This window comes from Chrysemys picta, chromosome 3 (assembly GCF_011386835.1).
Source record: "Chrysemys picta bellii isolate R12L10 chromosome 3, ASM1138683v2, whole genome shotgun sequence".
In the NCBI taxonomy this organism is placed as follows: domain Eukaryota; kingdom Metazoa; phylum Chordata; order Testudines; family Emydidae; genus Chrysemys; species Chrysemys picta.
In genome coordinates, this window is record NC_088793.1 from 154,772,672 (window position 1) to 154,799,615 (window position 26,944).

The following is a 26,944-nucleotide window of genomic DNA, read 5'->3' on the forward strand; positions in this document are numbered from 1 at the left end:
CAAGTTGGCGGTTCAGTTTCTCCCAACAACTTTGCTTTATCATTAATTTTTGTTCATTTTTCTGCTATATTGATTTCATTTCAACTTCTTGCTCCTCTTTCTCTCTCCTCAAGTAAGTTCTCTGGATCCGCAAACACAGCACTTCTCAGTAACTCCCTTTGACCACTAGTGCTGTGGTAGAAAAGCCCTGCAAAATCAAGCTAAGTCCAAGTAGTTCAGTGGGCAGCTTTTTAGGGGTCTTAGAGGGTAACCTACGTCTTGCTGCTACAAGCCACCAACCCTTGCTGTGTGAGGGGATGGGGCTTTGTTGGGCCAGCGCACTAGTGCCCTGCATGCGCACATAAACACACCCATTTGAAGCCCTGACTCCATTGTGAGAAGGAGCATGAGGATTCTCAAGGAGATGAGAACCCCACATAGTCTGCTCAGGAATAACACTTGGAAACTCCATATGCTCTGTGTCCCAAAAAGATAAATGGAATTGTCCCCTTTGTAAGGAAGTAATATGTATAATTAATGAGCAGGAAGTATAAACATCAGGCTTTAAATCTTGTCTCTTGCCTTCCCATCCTTAGGATGTGTTTGCTGGGGTTTTCTCCTATATGCGGGTCTCCTGGAGTGCTCTGTATCAGACTCACTGCCCCCTCCCACCCTGGAGTATATCTGGGTGTGCAGAGACACGTGTTACTTCTGTGAAGCCCTGTCTCAGGTGGCAGGGTAATGTAAATTGTTCATCTCTGCTTTTCAACCTGGGATCCTCTTTCAACCAGGGAAGGAGGCCCAAATTTGAGGTCACAATGGAGTGGGAATTGTCCCTGTCTGTTTATCAGGTCAAGGACCCAGGCTTTACCAGGGAAAGGAGTTTGGAGTCTCCTCCCCCTCTCCATAGGCTTGCTCAGCGTTGAAGGATTAAAGAGCACTTTAGACAGTGTGTGCCCAGAACAGAGGCACATAAGAATTCCATTCCTTATGTAGCTGCACCATCAGGGGATTACAGAGGCATCAAGGAGAAATCCCTTCCCATGTTCAAAATGGCTCCTGCTTTACTGAGTAAAAAGCCCCAAGTGGTACTAATTCTCTTCGGAAGGGTGTAGAGAGACACCCCTTCAGGCACCTGGGGCCATCTAGCAAGCTATTCCAACAATCAGCATTTGTCTCAGTACCCCTACTTAGTTGAGAGATGCCCAGAGCAGGGTGATTAGCGTGCTACCTCACTTCTGTAAACAATCGGGGGAAGTACCCCATGTACAGAACCACACAAAAAAGAAATCCCAAACCCACATGACTCTCTCAGCACTGGAAGCCAGTGTCTTGAAAAAAACCTCAATAATAATAAACTATCTAGTTTCTCATGCTTTCCTCCTTTGAGATCATCATTTCCGGTTAAAACTAGATGTTAAATTAAAATGTAAGGAAAATTTGAAAGTTTGGGGAACCTAAGTGCAGCAGTAGTCCTACCAGAGAGAGACATCGCCATGCCTCCACTTATGGTGCAAAGGAAACAATACCTTACTTGCCAGGGTCTGTACTTCAAAATTAGACCGTGTTTAAACATGTCTTTTCACTCTGCCCCTAAGATTAACCATAACTGACTGATGTGATATTAAACATAACAGCGCAGTGTCTATACTGCATGTTGTAACATCATGTTAATGAACACATTAATTAATACCTTGTGAAACTTCCCACTGTAGACGTGCCCCTATTGTCTTTAAACTGCTTCTACTACCTCATTATGTCACACGCAACTTGTGAGAGCATATCAGTTCTGATGTATGCAGAATTTCCATCTAAATTATTAATTAAGTGATTCTTCTTATGACAGCACTATTTTTGCTAATAATTTAGATAGGCGTTTTTAGTTTTTAAACCTGTCCATCTAGGTGAATTTCTTCTTATCAATTCCCTCTGCATTTTCTAGCCTGCAGTCTTTTTCTACTTCCATTTGTGGTGAATGACGGACTGTAGTTCTGTGCTCTCGCTTCAGAAATAAACACATGAAAAAGCAATCACGTAGCACAGTGTGGAGCCCGTATTGTGGCAAGCAGGCACTGAGTTACAGTGCTCACTCCATGCCCAGCTAGTGGAGCACTGTGCTTGATATTTACGTTATCCTGAAGTGTGTTTTATAAGGCTGCCAGATATCCACCATCCCTTTATTTTGGCATTCCAATGCACATAGGGTGGACAAACCTGCCTGGACCACATGCTTTTCAGCTGGGTTTTGTCATTTGGTTGTTTTGAATATTCTATTTAGATTATTATTTCTCTATCAAGGAAATCTACACACATGTAGCTTTCCAATAAACATGACTTTTATTTTTCTCTGTTGGAATTAGAAGCTGTTATAATTCAATTGTATATTACTAAGTGAATCTATTATACAAATGCATATTATAACTTTTGTCGGGTTTTTTAGTTGCACTGAACTTTTAATGACAGGTGAGATGCCATTAGTGAGAGTTTAATGCTTATACAGAAGAATGAAGTTTCCTATTAGCAACTACAAACAATTTTTTATTTTATAGTTGGACAATCAGAAGTCTTCAATTCAACTGAAGAAGCAAAATGGATTTGCTTGCAGTAAAATGAAGACGTGGATGAAATCCTGTAAGCAGCTAGAGAAGGAAAAAAAAATGTTGCAGAAACAAATTGCTGAACATGGTGCTCCATTAAAGGAGCAAAAGCCAAGTATGGGGTAGTTTAAGAAGGAAATGCTCTACTAGAATGTTATTATAAGGCTGCAAATCATTCATGGAAGTCACGGTTTCCATGACCTCTGTGAATTTTGCAGTGCTGGTGCAGCTGATCCCAGGACCACCCCATCAGCTGGGGAAGCCCAGGAGCCAGCCGCACTGGCCGTTGCTCCGGCAGCACTAGGCATGGTCCCTGGTGCTGCCCTGGAGCAGGAGTCTGGGACTAGTGGCAGCGGGATCCTGGGCATCCCCCCAGCAACAGCGTCACCCTGTTCTCTTTCCCCCACTCTCCAGCAGTCTTCAGAAGCGTCCCCCCTCCCAGTAGATTTAGTCACGAGTATTTTTAGTAAAGGTCATGAACAGGTCATGGGTCCGTCACTTTTTGTTTATTGCCCGTGACCTGTCCATGACTTTTACTAAAAATACCTGAGACTAAAACATAGCCGTAATCATGATCCTGTTTCTAACCTTAATGCATTTATTTATACAATATGTTTTCAAAACATGCATTATTACGTTCGATTCAGATGAGGCGCCAGATCCTCAGCTGGTGTAAATCATTATAGTTTCTGAAGCTCTGCCATTCACACCAGCTGAGAATTTGGCCCAAGATCTGTCTCCTCAAATTTCAGAGTCTCCTTCTATGTTATGAATAGAGATTTCCAATGCCTATGTTTTGAAATCAAAAATGATCTTAGGATGAAGGGGAGGCTATTTTTTAAAGAACATTAGAGTGGTGTGTATAACTTCTTACAATGCTTTGTTTGAGACATGAGAGTGTAAAATGTTGGAGTGTGTCTGTTCTTTCCGTTGCTGGCCATCACAACAAAGAAAATTCACATTCTGGGTATAGATGGCTGATAGTTCAGCATCCACCATGGAGAAATTGACATCTTTTAGAGTTTATACATATGTCCTTCCAAACAGCTTTTGGTGTCCTTCTGGCTTGTAGACAGGGAGAGAGGAGCAACTCTTAAAGTGTTATGATTCAGACAAGTATCAGAGGGGTAGCCGTGTTAGTCTGAATCTGTAAAAAGCAACAGAGGGTCCTGTGGCACCTTTAAGACTAACAAAAGTATTGGAAGCATAAGCTTTCGTGGGTAAGAACCTCACTTCTTCAGATGCAAGTAAGGGAAATTTCCAGAGGCAGGTATAAATCAGTATGGAGATAACGAGGTTAGTTCAATCAGGGAGGGTGAGGTGCTCTGCTAGCAGTTGAGGTGTGAACACCAAGGGAGGAGAAACTGCTTCTGTAGTTGGATAGCCATTCACAGTCTTTCTTTAATCCTGATCTGATGGTGTCAAATTTGCAAATGAACTGGAGCTCAGCAGTTTCTCTTTGGAGTCTGGTCCTGAAGTTTTTTTGCTGTAAGATGGCTACCTTTACACCTGCGATTGTGTGGCCAGGGAGATTGAAGTGATCATCAGTGATCTACAACCCATCCTGGACAATGATCCCTCACTTTCACAGACCTTGGGAGGCAGGCCAGTCCTCGCCCACAGACAACCAGCCAACCTTAAGCATATTCTCACCAGCAACCACGCACCGCACCATAACAACTCTAACTCAGGAACCAAGCCATGCAACAAACCTCGATGCCAACTCTGCCCACATATCTACACCAGCAACACCATCACAGGACCTAACCAGATCAGCTACAACATCACCGGCTCATTTACCTGCACGTCCACCAATGTTATATATGCCATCATGTGCCAGCAGTGCCCCTCTGCTATGTACATTGGCCAAACTGGACAGTCACTACGCAAGAGGATAAATGGACACAAATCAGCTATCAGGAATGGCAATATACAAAAACCTGTAGGAGAACACTTCAACCTCCCTGGCCACACAATAGAAGATGTAAAGGTAGCCATCTTACAGCAAAAAAACTTCAGGACCAGACTCCAAAGAGAAACTGCTGAGCTCCAGTTCATTTGCAAATTTGACACCATCAGGTCAGGATTAAACAAAGACTGTGAATAGCTATCCAACTACAGAAGCAGTTTCTCCTCCCTTGGTGTTCACACCTCAACTGCTAGCAGAGCACCTCACCCTCCCTGATTGAACTAACCTGATTATCTCCATACTGATTTATACCTGTCTCTGGAAATTTCCATTACTTGCATCTGAAGAAACATGCTTCAGACAGTTCCTCCATTTTCTAACTATCATCAGCCTGGTACTAGTCGCAGCTTTCTGGGACCAGGAAGTGCTGGAGTTTATTAACTTTAACAAATGTTTTGTAAGACACATACATTGGGGTTTTATTGATCACAAGCTTCAGTCATTTCAAGACTTGTCAGGGGCTAAGTATAGAGCTAATAGGACAACAGTTTAAAGTGGTCACCACAGTGTGTAAAATATACTACAACTTGTCTGCCATTAGCTAGGGTAAGTTAGGCTAGCAAATATTCATGAGTGTCCAATAAGCAGAATCACTAGCGGTATAAAAAGAGATCCATATTTCTGAGACGAGCTAGATTCAATTATATACCCAAAAATTGTTAAAATAATGGTAAGGTGGTAATGTTAAGCACTTAAAAGTTAGGAAATGCCAGAATTAATGTTGCCCATGCATTGTGTGTCCAGGGGCAGATTCCAAAGGATCGGGATACCTGGCACGCTGACAGTAAATATGGCATCAACAGAGATCTCTTCTGTAAAGTAACCTTTACATGATGTCTGGTTTGTTTTATTTGGTATAGTTTACTGTGGTTGCACAAGCACACATCTTATGTACTTAATTAACAAATGAATGATTGAGATCATTGCATTCTAAACTCATCTTTCCAGAGTCTCCTTAAAGTTATTTGTACAGGTAATGACTCTTTCCTTTGGTCAGGTGCTGATGAGGTTGCCATCTCCCTACATGAGAATGAGCCAGAGTATGAGCTAGACGGACTCCCAGAGGTGGTGAAAAAAGGTAATTGTTACTTCGTTAGAGGAGAAGAGACCACATTGGTGGGGAGTGTGTGCGCGCACGCTTATCTAGAGAATCGTGTTGTCATATGTGTGACTTGGAAGCATTGTAAAAACTTGGACATCATCGGCCAGATTCAGCCCACGTATAGGTTGCATAAGTCCATTTAACTCAACTGCTTGTCAGAGCTGAGTTTAGCCGCATGTGCTTTAAAAAAAAGCCCTAGTATACAATTGAGGCTATAGGGGGCTAGTATATTTTGTTGTAGATGTATGTAATTTCTAGTGGTTTTGGGTTTTGGTCTGTGTGATGTCTTCCCATCTGTACAGTTTTGTAGTATTTGATGACAAAAGCAAAACAGCCAAAAATTCTGAAATCCAGAATCCAAATATCAGGTTGTAGTTTTGAAAATCAGTCTAGATACATGTTGTTGACTTTGGGACTCCTCCAAAAACTTTGCAAAAGACCTCTGGCAAAAAGAGAGGGATTCTAGGCCCAGCCCTTCCCAGTATAAAACACCTTTTTCTTCTGGTTGAGAGGAAGGGGGGAAATTTTTGCTTAAACATTTTTAACTGAATGTTTTTTCATTGAAATGTGCTGCATTGTCAAAGCCAAAATGTTTCACGGAGATGTATTGATTCAGACAAAGTTTTTGCTGGGAAGGTTTCTGAGGTGCAAAGTGGACTCTTGCAAGGAGGAAGGCCCCCAAATTGAAAACCTGATGGTTTTGATTCAATTTCATTTTGTGAAAGCATTTGAAAGGCTTATGGTTTCATTCCAATCTAGAATAAAAACAAATTTTGAAACCTCGAAAGGTGTCGCAAGACAGAATTGTCGCCCTCCGGCCAGCTCCACTTAGAACAGTAGAAGAGATATCATTTTCAGATGGAAATGATTTTCCAGTTAATGGTGTTCCTTTAAAGGGAAAAGAGAACATTTTCTTGGGGAAAACGCTTTTGGCCATTTTAGTAGAGCTGCTGTTGCACAGATCCACACCCTTGCCTGAGTTCACCTATAAAATTCTAGGAACGCAAGATAATAATTCCCCCATTATATTTTATTCAGTGAGTAAATGCCATTTTACTTTCTTAAATTATTACCAGTTGTCATCTCCATCTTGAAATGAGCAAGATCAGATTGATTAGAACAATAAAGTAATTTAAGCAACCTTGGTTAATAGAAGCTGTTTATTTTTTAGGGTTTCCTGCTATTCCTATTGTGAAAACCGACCCTTACATTTTGTGCAGAACAACTTTTCACCTAAGGACCAGTCCCCGTCTTGCTGCCCAAAGCCAAAAATTGTCACCAGGTTCCCAACTTTTACAAAAAGGCAGGTCAGATAATCTTGGGGAGATCTGTAAACCGACAGCTGGTGGCAGCAAATCACAAAAGGTAACTGATCTTAAAAATGTATCTGAATGTGCAGGGCATGGGCAATCCACATCATGTATTTATCTCTCCAAGTGAGTTTGAAGATATGCCGTGTTATTCACACCTCCTTTCTATCTGCCATGAATATAGTGAAGGCAAGGTCATCAATGTAAATACAATCAATAAAGCGTTGGCATATAACAAAGATCTGGGCATAATGGTAAACTTAAAATTGTTGGTATGATCAAATCTGTGATCTCATGCCAAGTGCTCATTAACTTGGTAAATAGAAATGAGGTAAATCTTCCCACTTTAATGCTCATCACAAATATTTGATTATTTCTTGAAAGACCTGGCTGCCTAGAGCAGGGGGTGCGTGTGTGCGTGCATAGATGGATTACACACAAAAGCACTCAAAAGTTCAGATATGCTGGAATGAAGGCTCCTTGTCTCAATCTCTCTGTTCAGCCAGCCCCAGTTCTCTTCTCCTCCTCCTCTTAGCTCTGTGTCTTCTCTCAGTGTCTCCTACACATTCCTTTCCCCGTACCCCCGCCTTCTCTCATAGTCTTCTAGTCCTAGCCTCGCCTACTGGCTCCCTGTCCTTGGCCCCCTCCCCTCACCCCTGTTCCAGTCCCAATCTTGGCATACTCCTTGTCCCAGTCTGCCCTCCCACCCCCACCCCCCCATTTCCCTTTTGTCCCGTCTGCATTTGAGTCCAGTATCTTCCGCCACCACCGTGCATGTGCACCAGCTTGGAGGGGTCATTGGGAGTACAGGAAAGAAAGGTTCCTGTCTCAGTTCTGGTGCTTGGCCCAAAGCAGCTGGGAAGAACCGTTGCAGGGAAACTCTGGCGTTGACCCCTGCAGGCCTGGGTTGGAGCATATCAGTTGCTCTGTGAGGATGGCTCAGTGCTGTGTTTTCATATCCAGGAGCTGTGGGGAAATGGCACATGTGCAGTCACTCTGTGGGGAATAGCTCATGCGCAGTTTGGTTAGCACTAAGAGCTGTGTGAGATCCAAGTATACGCAGCGAGGATGAAATCTTCAGAGATTTTAGCTGCTAAAAATCTAAGAATTCTCTCTACTGAGAGTCTGTGAACTGTGATTTTTTTCAAAGGCTTCTAATTTGGCCAAATTTGGGCAGGTTTTCCTGGGGATGGCAAAAAGCACATTCTCTGACACAAAGGCCACTCCCTGCCAAATGACAAGTCCCTGCTCCAACACATGGAGCTTTTCAAAGAAAAGTTGCCAGAATATTTTAATATGAGAAAAATGTAGATTTCCCTAGCCTTGCTCTTGGGAATAGCTTAACCATTTTGGCTGAAATTCTGCCTCTGTCCCCCACCCCCGAAGAAAAAGAGCATGAGGCAGACATACAGCATAGAAAATTTCAGCCCAAGCAATTAAAGTTTGTAAAGTTATAAGCAGCAGAAAACAGGGTCTTGTAATGGGAGGAGACAGGTAACCTTAATAATAAATGATCCTACTAGCTTTGCCAGTAATATATGTTGGTAACAATTTTGTTTTTGCTGTTGCATTGCTGTGAACTTAGCCAATTTAAACAACACACAAAATCATTCTTTAAGTAACAATCACTACAAAAACAATCATGCTTCAACAAATTGTTTAAAGAGATATTCTGTTCCCAGAGTTTTCATTTTTTAGGCCCAGACCCTGAAGTCGTTTCTCAGTCCTTATGCAAACTTGATCTGATTTTTTTCCTTTGCTTTTAATTATTGAGGACACTGGAATGAAAATTGATCTCATTCTTTAGAAGTTCTGGTACTGAACTTTGTCTTAATGCTTGTATTGTGATAGCCTCAACCAGACACTGGTAACTGCATGTCCACAATCGGAGATTTTGCCCATTGCTAGAAAAACACTGTTAGAGTGACGGAACAATTAGAGAGGTGGCACACTATCTCCACAACTCTTAGGTCTAAAAAGGAATGCTTCCACAGTCTCTGCTTTCAGTGGTAAAAATTATTTATTTTTAGACTTAGCCTTATATTTCTCAAGCTACTATTACAATTACGGATCTGTAAGGACTGTCTTCACTTTTTCCACTTGACATCAACATTTTAACAGCTTTTATTTTGATAAGTATTGGCGCTAGAAGGATAAGCCCTAATGCTCATCTCTCACACAGGACCCACATCAGTGTAAGTGGGAGGAGAATTGAGACCAATTACCTACACTATCAGAAGCTGTGGCATTTAGGATTTCAATTGTCGTGAAGCACACATTTATAACTACTGAAGTTTTAACTAATTGATGCTAAAATCATGTCAGAATTTGGTGGGAAGTGCAGGGGAGACAAGGATGATTGTAATAGCAGTGGGGACTGGAATTTGAGATAACCCCAAAGGTATAAATATTGTGAAATTTTTCAACAGTTTTACAAAGCTAGTGTTGAACAGCAGAACATCTGGACAAGATATCCTCTGCAGGCCAGTGTAAATGCTTCAGGATGAAACAACTTTTTCAAGTGCTATTATATGTACGGAATAAACTATAGGACATTTACAAATTCATTATGAAATATCAGTAATTAAACTTAAATTACATATCTCAAAATACAGTTCTGCTGATTAGTGATTGAGCAAGAATAGACTAGACAAGGAATTACTGTGTACTACTCCTTAGCTTTGCCTATACCTTGTTATATTATGTGACTTGCGATTTGTAAAACTTGAACGTGGTGAGGAGTAGGTAGTTGCTGCAAAGCATTCTGCATAGCACTGTTGTATTTTCAAAGTGATCAATATAAACACTGAAGATTCTTGCATTTAGCGGGTGTCTGCTAATTCATGGTATTCGGTTGCTTGGAATGCGTCTCTCACTTCCTGCTGGTACTTAACAAGACTATTTTTTGTTGTGTTGCAGGTAGATGATACTCAACAGTGCCAAGCAGAAACAGCTATTGAACCCATGGAATCTAGTTCAAGATCTCTTTGCATAAATGAGCAACCCACAAAAACTGTTGCTCAGACCTCTAGGGAGAATTTTAACACTCACAAAGGCAGAGGTTCCTTGAGCACACAAACATCACCTGTGCAAAATGAAGAAGGCAAAAACTGTATAATACTGTAAACCTGAGTAGTATAAGGGCCCTACCATCAATAAAACCCTAACCCTGCCTCTTGACCCCTTTACCCTGCCCCTTGACCCCTTAAACCCCACCCACCTGTCACAGGAAGTCCCGCCCCAGGGGGTGTTACGTCCGGGGTCAAGACGTCCACATGACCGGCAGCAAGGTGTGTCATGTGACCCTCCACCTAAGAACTCCTCCTCGGTATTGGTTTTACCCTGATAGGACCACCCTGAGAGGAGATTTGGCCAGTCAGGGTGAGTTCCAGGGCGGGGTGACCTGTCCGGATGTGGGTCGTGTGACCCCTCTAAGAACTCCTCCCAACACCCTCTGCCAGTCAGAGTGCAGCACCATTACCCCATATGTCCCAGCTCCGGGCAGAGGAGGCCATCTCTTACCAAGGACACGTGTTTTAGAAATTGTGGAAAGGCTGCTGAGAGGAAACGTGGATTCCTTTACCACCCCTGTGAGAACTTCAGACTTTGTTTTAGCCCCGAGCACCTTTGGACTTGTGTGGAGAAAGCGCTACATCAGTGACAGTCCCGAGGAGGACCCTTTGACTCAACCGTTGATGGATACGTTGGAATCTGACCCCGAAACCCTTGTGAGGCACCCTGATGAGTGTGACGGTCTCTCATTGGTCAACCCCCTAGAGGTGAAGGCGATCATAGCTTAGGGGAGTCACAGCTGACAAGGTGAAAAGAAAAGACGTCGCTCAGGTAAATGAATGATTAAGAAGCGACGGTCGAGGATGGGGTATAATGGGGCTAGGAACCAGGGATTGCGTAAATTAACAACAAGCAGTGGGGTGCTTACACTGTTTCTTTTCTGAAAATCTCTCAACAGCTCGAAGATGCTGTGAGGGTTCCTCCCATAAGGCTTTAATTTGTTAATTTACACAATCCCTGGTTCCTAGCCCCATTACACCCCATCCTCGACCCAGGGCTGGCTCCAGGCACCAGCCGACCAAGCACGTGCTTGGAGCAGCACCTTAGAGCGAGGCGGCGCTAGGATTTTTATTTATTTATTTATTTTGGTTCGGCGGCGGGGCGCTCGGGGGGCTTCGCACGGCGCTCGGAACGGAAGCAGGGTCTTGGCACAGCGTGTCACTCGGAGAAGGGCAGGGGCTTCAGGTGGCGCGGCGCTTGGAGGGGACGGGGCTTCGGGTGGCGCGGTACCGAGGGGACGGGGGCTTGCGTGGCGCACGGGGGGTGGGGCTTCGGGCAGCACAGCGCTCGGAGGGGGGGCGGGGACTTGGCACGGTGCTCGGAGGGGGGGCGGGGGCGCGGCGCTTGGAAGAGGCGGGGCTTCGGGCGGCATGGCGGTGGGGGAGCGGGGACTTGCGCGGCTCTCCGGGGGTGGGGCTCTGGGCAGCCTGGCGCTCGGAGGGGCGGGAGCTTGGCGCGTCGGTCGGAGGGGGGGCAGGGGCTTGGCACAGCACGTCGTTCGGAGGGGGGGCGCGGCGCTTGGAGGGGGCAGGGCTTCAGGCGGTGTGGCGCTGGGGGGCCGGGGGCTTGTGGGGGCGGGTTCAGCTGTGTGTCGCTCACGGGGCGGGTACGGCGGGGCGGCGCTCTTCTTTTTCGCCTGGGGCGGCAAAAAAGTTAGAGCCGGCCCTGCCTCGACCTTCGCTTCTTAATCACTCATTTACCTGAGCAATGTCTTTTCCGTTCACCTTGTCCTTCGGTGACTCCTCCAAGCCATGATCACCTTCCACCTCTAGGGGGTTGAACAATGAGAGGCCGTCACACTCATCGGGGTGCCTCACAAGGGTTTTGGGGTCAGATTCCAACGTATCCATCAACGGTTGAGTCAAAGGGTCCTCCTCGGGACTGTCACTGATGTAGCGCTTTCTCCACACAAGTCCAAAGGTGCTCAGGTCTAAAACAAAGTCCGAAGTTCTCATGGGGGTGGTAAAGGAGTCCACCTTTCCTCTCAGCAGCCTTTCCACAATTTCTAAAACACGTGTCCTTGGTAAGAGACGGTCTCTTCTGCTCGGAGCTGGGACTTCTGGGGTAATGGTGCTGCACTCTGACTGGCAGAGGGTGTTGGGAGGAGTTCTTAGAGGGGTAACACGACCCACTTCCGAACAGGTCACCCCGCCCTAGGACTCACCCTAATTGGTCAAATCTCCTCTCTGGGAGGTCCTATCAGGGCAAAACCCATGGTGACTGGTAGAGGGAAGTGGGAGGAGTTCATAGAGGGGTCACATAAGGCACCTTGCTTATAGTCATGTGGCTGCTTTGACCCCGGAATTAATACCCTCTGGGGCGGGACTTCCTTTGACAGGTGGGCGGGGTTTGAGGGGTCAAGGAGTGGGGCTTAAGGGGTCAAGGGACAGGGTTAGGGTTGGATTGATGGTAGGACCCTTATGTTACTAGCCTGCATGTAGTGACTCGGTGTGGCTCCCCTCCTGCCCAGCAGAGGGAGAGCCCTTACAGACACCCAAGTGGGCGGAGTCACCAACGCCTGTTCCCGCCCCCCGCAAGTCAAGGGGCGGTACAGGAAGTATAAAAGCTGGCCGCCAGAGCTCAGTGAGGCCCAGCCACCGCAGGGAGCAGATGTGCGTCCGGGAGACCTCCAAGGCCCAAGGCTGTTGCCCTAACTGGCTGGAGCTACACCGAGCCCACTACGAGGAGGAGCCACCGGAGCCCGTCCGCTCCGTCATTGGGAGGAGCCGTCAGACCTGCCCCGCACCAACTACGAAGGCGAGGAGCCCCCAGAGCCCCTCTGCCCCTGCTGTTACCCGGAGGAGCCGCCGGAGCCTCAGTGGCCGGATTTCCCCGAGGAGCTGCCAGACCTGCCCCCAAGCCTCGGACCAGAGGAACCGATGTTGCTGGACTGGCCTGAGCCCAGCGTGTTTCGGGCAGGATACCCCACTGACCAGCAGAGGTGATAGCCGCTGCTAGGGCCCGGGGCTGGAACGCAGTGGAGTGGGTGGGCCTGCGTCCCCCCCTGCCACCGCCGCTCACGGGTGGCAGGCTCCCCCTCACCCAACGCTCAGGTGTTGGAGCCTGCACTTACCCCAACTGGGATATTGTTTGCTCAGCCCCTGCACCAAAGGGCCTGAGCTGTGACTGTTTATGCCCCGCCCTGCTCCAGGGCCTGGGCCCTACCTGGACTTGCTGCTTGTTTGCTCAGCCCCTGCACCAGAGGGCCTAAGCTGTGACTGTTTGTGCCCCGCCCTGATCCAGGGCCTGGGCCTCCCAACTGGCTGTTATATTATTGCTCAGCCCCTGCACCAAAGGGCCTGAGCTCCCTAACTCTATACGATTGCTCAGCCCCTACACCAAAGGGCCTGAGCCCCTGAACTAACTGGTTGTTTGTTCTACCAGTAGTGAGTCGGTGTGGCTCCCCTCCTGCCCAGGAGGGTCGAGCCCCGGCACGAACCTTCTACACTGCAGTTAGATCACTTCAGATCAAGATAACCTTTGGAAGATAAATAGTTTTCATGACTAGGAATGAAAACTATATGCTCCCTGTTTTTTGTCAAAATAATTTGTATAATACTTTGAACACTAAATCATTTTTACAGGTCTTGTTGTTAAACATTTCCTGAGAACTATGTCAGGAAAGCTATGTTGAAAGAATGGTCATATCCATTTTTATTTCACAACATGTTGGTAATATAGCTGATCGTTGTACAATGTTCTGTAAATAATTCTGTAGAAACTTGTTTGAGATAAAATGTAATAGAAATGCAGTTAAATACCAAACCACACATTACATTAGCAGTATTCCTTCTGTATATAGATGTTTCATTAAATTTCCAAAACACATTTCTGAGACTATTCATTACTAGAAGTTCACCTTGATCACCTTGATCGATTGGTCCTTCAGCCCTCGTCTCGATTGCACCAATCACAACACGTCTTCCATTCTTCTTGTATCATGGCCTTCCTTCTCCATGTGCGGCCATGTCTTTTCATGGTAACATCTTCCCATCTCTTAGGAGTTTGACCGAGTGCAGCTGCTAGTCCATCGATTGTCAGTGAGCCTCACTATATGCCCGGCCTATCGCATTTTACTATGCCTGCTCTCAACAACGACGTTCAGCACTCCACTCTGCTGTCTGATCTCTTCATTGGGTACTCGGTTGTGGATTGAAATTCCCAGAATTCTTCTTTCCATCGCCCTCTCCATGACAACAGTTGCTGCTCCTCTGTCAGCACCCATGTTTCACTACCATACAACATTGCAGTACAGTAATTCCTCGCTTAACATTGTAGTTATGTTCCTGAAAAATATGACTTTACGCGAAACATTGTTAAGCAAAACCAATTTCCCCATAAGAATTAATATAAATGGGTGGGGTTAGGTTCCAGGGAAATTTTTTTCACCAGAGAAAAAACTATACACACACACACACACACACACACACCACATTTTAAACAAACACTTTAATACTGTACACAGCGATGACGATTGTGAAGCTTGGTTGAGGGGGTGGAAGAGAGTGAGATATTTCCCCAGGGAATGCCTTACTGCTAAATGATGAACTAGCTTTTGGCTGAGCCTTCAAGGGTTAAAATGTTGTTAATGTAGCCTCACACTCTACAAGGCAGCACCAATGGGGGGAGACAGCATGGCAAACAGAGACACACACCCAGTGTGGGGGAGAGCGAGAGAGCGAGAGATGCACATTGCCCCTTTAAGTATGCTGACACCACTCGTAAGTACATTGTCTTTTTAAGTCTATCGGGAGTTGAGACAGCAGCTGCTGCCCCAAGCTCTCTCTCTCTCTCTCCATCAGTGTCCCCACCCTGCTGTATATGGAGAAGGGGTAAGTGGGGTGCAGGAGCAGGGAAGAGGGGGAAACCCTGACATTAGCCCCCCCCCCTTTGCACAGCAAGCAGGAGGCTCCCAAGAGCAGCTCTAAGGCAGAGGACAGGAGCAGCACATGGCAGTGGGCGGAGGGACATCTGAACTGCCCGCAATTGATAGCCGGCTGGGCAGCTGCTGCACAGGGAACTTAGGGGAGCGGGGAGCTGAAAGGGGGTCCTGCTGGTCCTGATTCTAAGCCCTCAACAGCTAGCTGCAACAGGCTGCTCTTCCTGCAAGCAGTGGACAGAGCAGGCGGCTGCCAAACGACGTTATAAGGTGTCCTAAGTTTTATCCCCACTCTGGACTTTAGAGTACAGATATGGGGGCCTGCATGTGAACCTCTAAACTGAATTACCAGCTTAGATCTGGTTTTGCTGCCACCACTCCCAAGTGCTAACTCCCTTCCTGGGTACCCTTGAGAGACTTCTTCACCAATTCCCTGGTGAACACCGATCCATACCCTTGGATCTTAAAACAAGGAGAAATTAACCATTCCCCCTTCTTTCCCCCCACCAATTCCTGGTGAATCCAGATCCAACCCCCTTGGATCTTAAAACAAGGAAAAATCAAGCAGGTTCTTAAAAAGAAGGCTTTTAATTAAAGAAAAGAAAGGTAAAAGAAAACCCTCTGGGAGAGATTAGCATACCAGCTACTCTCACAGACAACAGATTCAAATCACAGAGGATGTTCCCCTGGGCAAAAACTTAGTTACACAAAAAATACCCAATTTGATTATTCCCTAATGCCCAAGACAAGTTACTGTTAATGTTGATTCCACCCTTCCAATTCATCAATTTTGATCTAAGCTAAACTGGTGTTAATGGTCCATTTGTTCAGTTATCATGAAGGTACTAGTATGGACAGCATAATTAAGGTTGAGCTTTAGACTCAAATAAGGATTCATCGTCTTTTATGTATGGAAAACACAGCATTATCCTGCCTGCTCACACTTACAGTACTTTCCTTTTGGGCACAGAATGAATTTTCTGAGAATTACAAGAAAATAAATTAATTAGTTAAATTAATTGAAAACTGGGACCCTTAAGAAATTTAGCATTTGTATCACTCTCTTCTATGTCCCAAATGATCGTCACACAAACTCTTCAAATGTTTTATATAGTTAAAATTAATTAATTGAAAACTTGTGTGTAGGCTATATTGCAAGAAATTAGGTTGCTATTAATTAAGCTATTTTAAGGATTTTTTTAATCTAATTGTTATATAGATTACACACAGGGTCAGTTCAACCGGTCAGGTAACTTTTAATTGGGACCATTGTGACATCAGATGCAATTTCACCAATCCCACCCCCCTTTCTCTCAAGTTATTTTTCATGCAATAGTTCTATGGGGTATAATGACTCTGGATGAAGGAGACTGGACATGAGTGGAGTGCTCATTGGTAGATTAGTTGGCCCAATTTCACAGCTCTTTGAAGGTTCCATGCTGGCACACGAGCTTGGGTATCAATGCCTGAAAGGCTCCCGATGACACTGCTGCCTTCGCTCTACTGTGCACCCAGGCAGCCCCTGCAGGGAAACTGAGGCGCATAGGAGGAGTCTTTAAATTTCACAGATATTGAGACTTGCAGACTGTGCTTTACCCACCCCCTTTTCACATAGCATGAATCTCAATAATACCGCTCTCTAAAGCAACAAGTCAATTGCAAATTAAGAGACAAAGCCGATAAAGTATAGCGGTGAATCTGTGTTGTTCTAGTGATGCCAATTAGCATTAAGTTTAAATGGCCAATGCGTCCTGGCTGCTTTAGGCTGTTCTGGTATGCCAGCAAATCTGACCTTGAAAGTTAAAATTAAAATAAAATGATTAAAGATTGACACTGCATAGCTTCTAATAATTGAAATATCATAGTAGCATTTTCTTTTGATTCCTTGTTTGGTGATCATGTGTGAAATTTTCGGTAATTAAAAATTAACGAAACTCATACAAATGTACATTGAGATGAAGTTATGGTTGTGAGTATATATCAGTAATGTAAGGGTAAAAAAGATTATAGGGGGTTTATAATTTTTCCCAACCCATCTTGACTTTGTAGTGACGACGTGAGGGAGACGAGTTTGGAAAAAAGTCTTTAAAAAAATCAGTTTTAGCTGAACTGAGGTCACAAAAACGAAAACATTTATTGTCCTACGGTTATTGTATGGTGTCACTACAGGGACGAGTTAAGGTTGTGTTAACTGTGTATTTTCATTTCTTAACCTATTTGTACTACTTTTTAAATGTAACTTTAATGTTGAATTTCCTGCATTTGTGGTGCTTAGTTTTGGGAAAATTTAAAGCATTCCTGTAATGTGATTTAGTGCTATGGACTCTCTACCTTAACTCCCTCTAAACTTAATTTTTTTGTATGATAAAATTTTCAAAGGCTCCCAAATTGCTTAGGAGCTTAAGTCTCTGGAAACAAACGGGACATGATCTCCTGAGTTGTTTAGGTGATTTTGAATATTTTACCCTCAGTTCTTAATTTCTAATCTATCTATAATCAGGTGTGTGGTACATAAAACAAGAAGAATTCCTCGAGTAAATTCCTGGTAAGATGGTTGTATAAATTAAGGCAACTTTCTGAGCCAGGGCTGATAAATCATCAGTGAAAGCACACTTGTCCTTAGCACTCCATTTTGGTTTATGAAAGTCTCCATACAAATGCTGTCATTGGCACTCCAGTATTGTTCTGTGTACAGTAACCTATTACAACAGTGATATTAAACAATTGTATATTCTGTTGCAGAGAATGCATTGGTTGGATTTTTCCTTTTTGTGCAAGGCTCGCAGTACAATTTATGCTAATATAGTCTAGTTTGCTGTCTTTCTATGTTTGTCTCCTGAAGTGTCTGGAAATGGAAAAAAAATCAATGTGACTTGATAGTAATATGCTAAAAACATGTTTTAAAGGTGCTGGTATCACTATGCTGTATGCCAGTGTAGCTGATGGAAGGGTCTAGTTGATAAGTGCGGTTCAGCTCATCCTTCAGGTCTTGAAATAGTCTTCTCATTTTTACCTAGTAATGAAAGAAAAAGCACAAAACTGAGATTTGTTTGGCTGCTGCTCCTTTGTAGGATTATTACCAAGGATGAATGTTTTGAGTTAGATTCTAGTACTTTGGATTTTCAAAGTTCACTAGGCTGCTCTACTCTGACTTCTTTGCAACTCATTCGACACCATTGATTTCAATGGGATTCCAAACTAGAAAAGCACTAGGAACCCTCTGCCACAAAACCTCCATAGGGTTACACGTACTCCAAGAGCAATATGTCAGTGACTACACTGTAGAGGCACTCAAGGCTAGCTCAGCGGACCTCTTGTGAGATACCCTGGTGACCTAGTGCTTGGGTAATACAGGACAATTGCATAAAGAAAAGGAGACAAAGTTGTTGCATATGGGGATGAAAGAACCCTTGATGTACAGTGAGGACCTGACCTGTTCCCATTGAAATCAATAGAAGATTTGTCACGGGATTGAGCAATAGTGAAGTAATTAGGTTTTGCTATGATTAGTGAGTTGACCTATCATAAGAACGGGCATAGTGGATCAAAACCAATGGTCCATCTAGCCGAATATCTGGTCTTCTGACATGGCCAATGCTCCCAGCTTTTGGAAGTTAGTGGCTAGGAACACCCAGAGCTTAGGGTTGCATGCCTGACCATCCTCGGTAATAGCCTATCTTCCATGACCTTATCGAATTCTTTTTTGAACACCTTTATAGTTTTGGACTTCAACATCCCTTGCCAATGAGTTCCATAGGTTGACTGTTCACTGTGTGAAGAAGTATTTCCTTTCATTTGGTTTAAACCAGCTGCCTATTAATTTCATTGGGTGACCCCTGGTTCTTGTGTTAGGTGAAAGAATAAATAACTCTTCCTTATTCGCATTCTCCACATAGCATGATTTCTCAACATTTGCCTTGACAGCTACAGTCCACCTAGCAACTCAGTTCATTCATGTCCAACAGTATACATATATAGCTCTCAACCGAACTAAACGCATTTACCAAACCTCATCCTATGCTGCTTTTGGAAGTGCCAGTATTCAAAGGGAACACTGGGCTGCCCTGTTGTGTACACCACTGCAGTAGTTAATGCTAGCTATACATCACACTGTTCACAAGAATTTACTAGTCCTGTAAGGATTTTTCTTGAGAAGGAGAAGAAATGCCTCAACACCATCCATCTTCTTTCTGCTTCTCTCTGTTGTCTGCTGCTCGTATTGATTGCACACAATTGTGTCACATGTTAAGGAGAAAATGTTAACAACATATTAGGTGGAGCTGCTATCTATATCCAAATCAGATTCAGACATGTACATTGGAATATAATTCCACATCGTCCTACAATTCCTAGAAGAAGATCAGAGAGGGAACTAGAACATGTGTACTAGACTGGATTTTCTTTGCATTATGAATTACAAATGTGCTCATTTTACAAATGAAAACTTGGCAAACTAAGGTAAATGTGCCCTCTCCTGAAGAAAAACATTGGCCCTTGGTGTAGATTACAGCCCTTCTCTATAGATTTGCCCCTGTGACTGGTTTTGCCTGGCTGCTTCATGTTCCTGTTCATAAGGATTTAGGCCAACTTGACCCATGTAATGGCTTTAATTCCCATCACCACTATGAAGGAAAACATGTCCTACCTAGCATCAGCCTTATTAAGCAAGATATACTAAGGCTTTCAATCCTCTGTGGAGAGTTCAGTTGTTCAAAACAATTTTTAAAACTTTCTGGCAATGCTGATGAGTATTTATTTGGTTGTCTTCCATAAAATGTGGATTACAATATAATCTCAACCACGACAGTACTGAAATTGATTTTATAAACCCATGGTAAATTCCTGGATTTGCATCAAAATGGAACTGGTAAGACTGCGGTTCCAAAGATGGTATGGTTATATATAAACCTTTTTTCAATGTGTAATGTGCTCAGAAACTGAACAGCACTTTGAAAAGCTAGAGGGTAGCTTTAAAACAATTCAGTCTCCAAAAATATATTTGTATTGTTTTGTCTTCTTTGAATGCCTGACAAATCAGTCTAATTCTTAATTCAAGCTTTCAGATGTTTATGTGAATGCTTCTGAGATTGATCTGTGCACTGCAAAATCCGCAGCCCTCAATGTTCTCTCTCTGTCCCATTTTATAAATTAAATAGAAAAATGACAGATTAGTGAGAGTCTGTTTTCAATATTCCATACTGTCTTCTGAGAGTTGAGAGTTCCTTGAAGGGAGCCACTTAGAGTAGGTGTGGAACATGATGTATAGGCTTCTAACAACATTGCTGAAAAGACAAACATTTAATTTACAGACATTTAGGCAATCAATCCAGACCAGATTAACATGTTCTACATTCTGGGTTTCATTGTCCTACATCTTTTAGAGGCAAATGAGGCAGAATTGTTTTTTTCCGTTGATTTGCACTGAAATAAGTATTTGTTTTTATTCTTTCAGCCTTGTGCTAAATAACTCTCAATACACTGTGCTACTACTGATTTTTAAAAGTATGAATGGCCTGGATTTATTATATAATTGAGAAATAACCTATCAGTAGTTTCGGTCAGCAGCGATCAATTAGGGTCCTCAATTCTTCTGAGAAAGTCCAAAAGAAATGTAAGCAAAACACAAGAAGTAATTCTACCACTCTATTCAGCACTGATAAGACCCAACTGGAGTATTGTGGCAAGTTATAGGCACCACACTTTGGCAACGAAGTGAACAAATTGGAGAAAGGGCCGAGGAGAGCAACAAAAATGATTCAAGGTCTAGAAAACGTGACCTATGAGGAAAAACTGAAAAAATTGGGTTTGTTTAGTCTGGAGAAGAGAAGACTCCCATGGAGGCGCCACTCCAGGGGTCGCTGGGGCGCTCCTCCCAACAGGTATTGCTAGGAGGAAAACTTCTGGTGCATGTGGCGAGCACGCACACCTATTGTGGAATAGACATGAGCAACACATCTCGAAGAACACCAGTTACGGAAAAGGTAACTGTCTTTTCCCCTCTATTTGGCATTGGTGAGGCCTCATCTGGAGTACTGTGTCCAGTTTTGGGCCCCACCCTACAAGGAGGATGTGGAAAAATGGGAAAGAGTCCAGCGGAGGGCAACAAAAATGATTAGGGGGCTGGAGCACATGACTTCTGTGGAGAGGCTGAGGGAACTGGGATTGTTTAGTCTGCAGAAGAGAAGAATGAGGGAGAATTTGATAGCTGCTTTCAACTACCTGAAAGGGGGTTCCAAAGAGGATGGATCTAGACTGTTCTCAGTGATACCAGATGACAGAACCAGGAGTAACAGTCTCAAGTTGCAGTGAGGAGGTTTAGGTTGGATAGTAGGAAAAACTTTTTCACTAGGAGGGTGGTGAAGCACTGGAACGGGTTACCTAGGGAGGTGGTGGAATCTCCATCCTTAGAGGTTTTTAAGGTCAGGCTTGACAAAGCCCTGGCTGGGATGATTTAGTTGGCAATTGGTTCTGCTTTGAGAAGGGGACTGGACTAAATGACTTCCTGAGGTCCCTTCCAACCCTGATATTCTAGGATTTCCCATTTGTGTGTGTGCAACTGTTTGTTCCTTCATAAATGGAGTACTTTGCATTTGTCCTTATTGAATTTCATCCGATTTACTTCAGATCATTTCTCTAGTTTGTTCAGATCATTTTGAATTTTAATCCTAACTTCCAAAGCACTTGCAAACTGTGACGCCCCTAGGACAAGGGAAGCACAGCCCAATGGTCAGAGTTTATTAAGCAGTCCTTAGTGCAGGGCAGCACAGCCTAATGACCAGAGTCTATTGAGCAGCCCTTAGTGCAGGGCAGTGAGACCTATTGGCCAGAGTCTATCAAGGGTGGAGTGCCCACCAAGGGGTGCGGTGGCCCCGGTATGGGGGCCCAGGCCCACCCGACTCCACCAGGCCCCTAACAGCTGTGTAGCATCCTGCCACTGACTCAGCAGGGGGTCCTACCGAAACACGCTGAGTTTTCCCGGGCGGGAGGTACCACTCCGTCACCCTCCCTGGGTCACTTCCTACTGGTCTCTGTGTTGGTCTCCCATGAGCCTTCGGAGTCTCCCTGGATAGCTGAGCTGGCTGCCTTCTCTGGCTCCTCCAGTTACCCGAGTTCATTCGGGCCCGGGGAGGCTCTGATTCCCGGTGCAGTCAGGGGCTGTGGCTGGCCTACTGCAGAAGCTTCCCAGACAGGTCCTTCCCCTGCAGCTGCCAGCCCAGAATGAGCCGGGCTTCCTCCCTTTATACTACTAGAGCATTTAGAGCATGCCCAGTCCCGCCGAGGAGGCGGGACTTCCGCTGTCAATAATATGGGTCTAACCCTGTCTGGGCTAGTGTGGGGGTAAGCAGACTCTGTCACACAACCCCTCCCAGCTTGGTATCATCTACATACTTTATAAGTGAATTCTCTATGCCATTATCTAAATTATTGATGAAGATATTGAACAGAATTGGACCCAGAACTGATCCAGCTTGACTATCAACTGATAACTACTCTCTGGGAATGGTTTTCCAACCAGGTATACACCCACCTTATAGTAGCTCCACCTAGGTTGTATTTCCCTACTTTGTTTATGAGAAGATCATGCAAGATAGTACCAAAAGCCTTACTAAAGTCAAGATATACCACATCTACTGCTTTCCCCCCATCCACAAGGCTTGTTATCCTGTCAAAGAAAGCTATTAGGTTGGTTTGACATGATTTGTTCTTGAGAATTCCATGCTGACTGTTGCTTATCACCTTATTATCTTCTAGCTGTTTGCAAATTAGTTCCCCCATTATCTTTCTAGGTACTGAAGTTAAGCTAACTGGCCTGTAATTCCCTGGGTTGTCCTTACTTCCCTTTTTATAGACAGGCACTATATTTTCCCTTTTCCAGTCTTCTGGAATCGCTCCCATCTTCCATGACTTTTCAAAGCTAACCAAAGATATGTTCCAACGTGTTCTGAAGGGCAGTCACAAACAAGTCCCCCAGAGACAAAAGGCTAGCCAATGGCTCAGCCAGGTGTTAATGAGCTCAACTGGACCACCACCTGTGTAAGTGGCCACTCTTTGGCAGAAGAGAGGTATGGGGGAAAACATCTACATTTTGACAACGAAGTAGTTTGTTTCCTGGCCAGACATCAGCTGGAGATGATACTTGAGCAAGAGACAGGGCTATAAGAGGAGAGGGTGCCTCAAATCATCTCTCCCTTGCTCTCTGCCCCCGGCATCATCCACAGCTGAAGAACAAAGGAAGTAGCACTGGACTGGGGGAGAGATCCTGACTGAAAGAGGTTCACCCAGTAAGACTGCTGGAATATGTGGTGAGAGAGATCTTTGCTTTGTATTCACTTAGCTTGTTAAAAGGTAAAACAACCAATTCCTAACTTGTAACCAAGTCTGATTTAGATGCCTCATTACTTGTAGTAATTTAAAATCAATCTTTCTATTGTCAGTACATTTGTTTTGTTGTTTTATCTAAGCCAGTGTGTTTAGACTGAAGTTTTTGGGAAACTACCTAATCAGAGTGTTTAGGATTTCTTCACAAAAAAAACCCATCAGTTCTCTTCTCCTTATGATTTTCTGGGGACAAGAGGGTTTAATATACTCGCTTTTCATGACTGCTGAGCTGGGGAATTCTGAGAAGTAAGTTTCTCACTTCAATTGGACATGATTGGCAGTCTGTGCATAGGGGGCCCAAAACTGAAACTGCAAGTCAGGATGGAGGTGTACTGCTAGAACAGCCTGGAGAAGCTTACACAGCAGCTGGCTGGTGCCTTGTATGAAAAGCATTATTTTCAGTTACTAAAGTCACATGAAAATAGAAAGGCTACTGAATTGACTAAAATGAGGTTATGTCCTTAGCATGGCTGCGAGAGTCTCTAAATGTAAACGTGGCTTTGGGTCGAGCTCCTTTGTATTTGGGTAAGCTGAATTTTGGAAGGCAGCACTCTGAGATTGACTCTGCATAAACATCTGGCAAGTCATTATGCCTGTTTATCCTGTGCTACAACTGAGATTGATACCAGTACTCTCCTGTCTGAGGGTGGAGAGAGGCTCAACTTGTCAGAAGCTTTGTGCTGCTAAAATAAAAGATGCTGCAACTGCCAAATTTCATTGGGCATTTCCTTCCTTTTTGTTTTCGAGCACATATGCTCTACTGTGAGTGGAAATGATTTGATTACAGCCTGCCTAGGAACTAATAGACCATTTTCTGTCACCGCAGTTATAGTAGTTGCATCTAGTATAGTCTATGAATTTTGCTGGGAAAGCTATTCTCCTGTCCTCTATCCAAGCTGGGCCTATAGCTGGGTTACTCTTAGCAAGCAGAGGAAGTTGACAAAATTCTTATTTTGTCTTCAGGACACTGGAGAGATTTCTACAAACTCACCAATTCAGCTTTGATTATTCTTCCCCCCAGTGTAGCCAGTATTGTACAACAGTTCCCTGTCAACCATCTTACTTACACTGCTGCATGCTGAAAAGTACATCATTGGGCACTCCTATTCATTCTTTTCTCCCCAAAAAATTATTTGAAAGCCGTGTTAACATCTGATTTTTGGCAGTACATCATTGCTTTAAAATATGCCTGCTATGCTCTCTCTATACTCAATTGGCTTCAGAAAAGCAAACTGGAATAAAGTTTCAATCAATGTAGATACACCTCTACCCCAATATAACACGACCTGATATAACACGAATTCGCCTATAACACGGGTAAAGCAGTGCTCCGGGGGGGGGGTGGAGGGGGAGAGGGGCTGCACACTCCAGCGGCTCAAAGAAAGTTCGATATAACGAGGTTCCACCTATAGCGCAGTAAGATTTTTTGGCTCCCAAGGACAGCGTTTTATCGGGGTAGAGGTGTACTATTTTTGCCTTCACCATCTCATTCATTTATATCTTTTAGCTCATTAAAAGGAGACTCAGTGACTTGATAGCTTTCTTTTTATTCAGCACTGTAAGAGGTCCGGACTCACCCCCGCAGCGCTTCCTGCTGGTCGTCCAGGGAATTAGCTCACCAGCCTCTGGAGCGCCCTCTGCAGGCCGGTGATCCACCTTGTCCTCGGCTCTGGCCCCCCCGTGTCCCTCCCAGGACCCCGGTGCCCCTTGCTCTGGGTGCTGTCCCCTGGCAATACCCACACACATGCTAGGTCTCCCCTCCCAGGGGAACCCCCACCCACTAACCCCACCTCACCTCAGGATAAGGCCACTGCCAGTCACCAGCTAGCCCCCACTCTCTGGGGCAGACTGCAGTATAGGCCACTCATCATCGGCAAGGTTGGGTTCGGACCTGCTGCCTTGGCCTAGCCCTGGGCTGCCCTCTGCAACCCCCAAAACCCCTTGGCCTATTACCAGGCCACAGCCTGGGGCTATCCAGGCTGGAGCTCCCCAGCTCCTCAGCCTTTCTTTCCCCAGCCCTCCTCCACTCAGGTACCCTGTCTAGCTCCCTGCAGCCAGGCCCTTCTCTCTCTGCACTCAGAGAGAGACTCTTGAGCTCCTGCCTCCCAACCTTCTTATACAGGCCAGCTGGGGCCTGATTGGGGCATGGCCCAGCTGTGGCTACTTCCCCAATCAGTCCAGTAGCTTTTCCCTTTGCCCCAGCCCTCTGCCAGGGCTGTTTTAAACCCCTCAGGCAGGAGCGGGGTAGCCACCCCGCTACAAGCACCTTTCATCTACAAGCCTCCGAAAGAGATTTGCACCCCACTATTCAGACTACATAGCCCAGGATCACTTCACTCAGTAACAAAATGCAGCCAGTGCTGGGGTGAAATATAATAGCCGTTTAACAGAGCACAGCAGCGCTATGCAATAGCGTGGTGTGGGACGTGAAAAGTTCTACCGTATCAAGTTGAAACTGCAGAGTGAGTTTAAGTAAGCCAAATGTAACTACTTGTGGCGGAAGACTGTCCTCATGGCGTTTTCTAACTAACTGCAGCATGGTGATGAAAGAATTGCAGGACATTCTGTGATTGTTCTGGGGGAACCAATCTTAACAGTCTATCAGCACCAATGTGCTTTCTATCTACACTAGAACGGCAACACGGCTAGCAGCAAGAATTCCTTTAAAGAGGTGTAATTGTAACTGCTGGCAGTGCTTGTGAACCACTTCAAGCATTTTTTTTTTTTTGGTGCACAGACGCATGGTTTCTTACAAGCATGGCAGATGTTTGCAATTCCAAAATTCTCTAGTGTAATCAGATTTTTCTGTGCAATCCTGTGACCGACTTTCGTCCACTGCAACCTTACAAGTTATGGGATATGTGCTATATGTATCTGTGATCCAGCATAATAGGTGAGCAAGGGAAAAGATTGATTTGAAGATGTGTCAACAGAAAGTTAGATTCCTTCTAGTAAGTGGACCCATCAATAGATTGTTCTTACAGATTAGTAAGGAGCCCTACTCATAGCACTATTCCGCATTTAAATAGTGCCTTTCATCACACAGGCATTCACATACCGAGCTGATCAATGCTATTTTAAATACTTAGAGAGACAGATTCCCGAGAATCAGAAAGTGCTCTGCAAATGTAGAGTCTGATCCTACAACCTTTACTCAACTTGCAGGGCACTACTTGCATGAACTCATGTGCAGAGAAGGGTTGCAGGATTGGGCCTGCAGGGCCTGATCCCACTGAAGTCAATGGGAAAACTGACTGCAATAGTAATTGAATGGCACAGAGGGATCACTACGTCCACCATCGAAATGCATAGAATGAAGCAAGTTTAACAGTATATAGCAATGCTCTACCCTAGGTCAGGGCAGGCAGTGAAGAACAGTGTATCCAAACAAAACCTCAAAGAGAATATAAGTAAGCAAAATGTAATCACTCACGCTAGAATTTGGCTAGGACAGCAAGGATAATGCTTCTGCTTTTACAGAGAAGTACCATGGTATCGTTCATGGGCATAAGATCCCTGTTTTTAAGTCTCATCCTGAAGATGCAACCTCCTGCAGAGAAGTATCATGCTGGGGCCATTGCTTCTGTGTTGGCTCCAAGAGAAGAGTTCCATTTACTGGCTTGCTGGCAGAATTTTCTGTAAGTCAAAAAACAGCAC

General features: G+C 44.6%; 2 protein-coding genes across 9 annotated transcripts in view; one reads left to right on the forward strand and one right to left on the reverse strand.

The window, feature by feature from the left end:
* LOC135982473 (centromere protein F-like) overlaps positions 1–26,944 on the reverse strand; it is a 240,687-nt gene that overhangs the window by 59,177 nt on the left and 154,566 nt on the right. The gene's annotated exons all lie outside the window — the stretch shown is intronic.
* LOC135982472 (centromere protein F-like) overlaps positions 1–26,944 on the forward strand; it is a 78,758-nt gene that overhangs the window by 14,852 nt on the left and 36,962 nt on the right. For 2 of the 6 annotated variants that reach the window (XM_065589353.1, XM_065589354.1), the window contains 4 exons: positions 2,529–2,610; positions 5,543–5,623; positions 6,819–7,012; positions 9,877–10,098. In XM_065589353.1, coding sequence (XP_065445425.1) covers positions 2,529–2,610; positions 5,543–5,623; positions 6,819–7,012; positions 9,877–10,083 — 564 coding nt within the window. In that variant the 3' untranslated portion in view covers positions 10,084–10,098. Of the gene's footprint in view, positions 1–2,528; positions 2,611–5,542; positions 5,624–6,818; positions 7,013–9,876; positions 10,099–26,944 lie in introns of those variants that run through there. The other 4 variants (XM_065589357.1, XM_065589355.1, XM_065589358.1 and 1 more) reach the window with 3 other exon arrangements.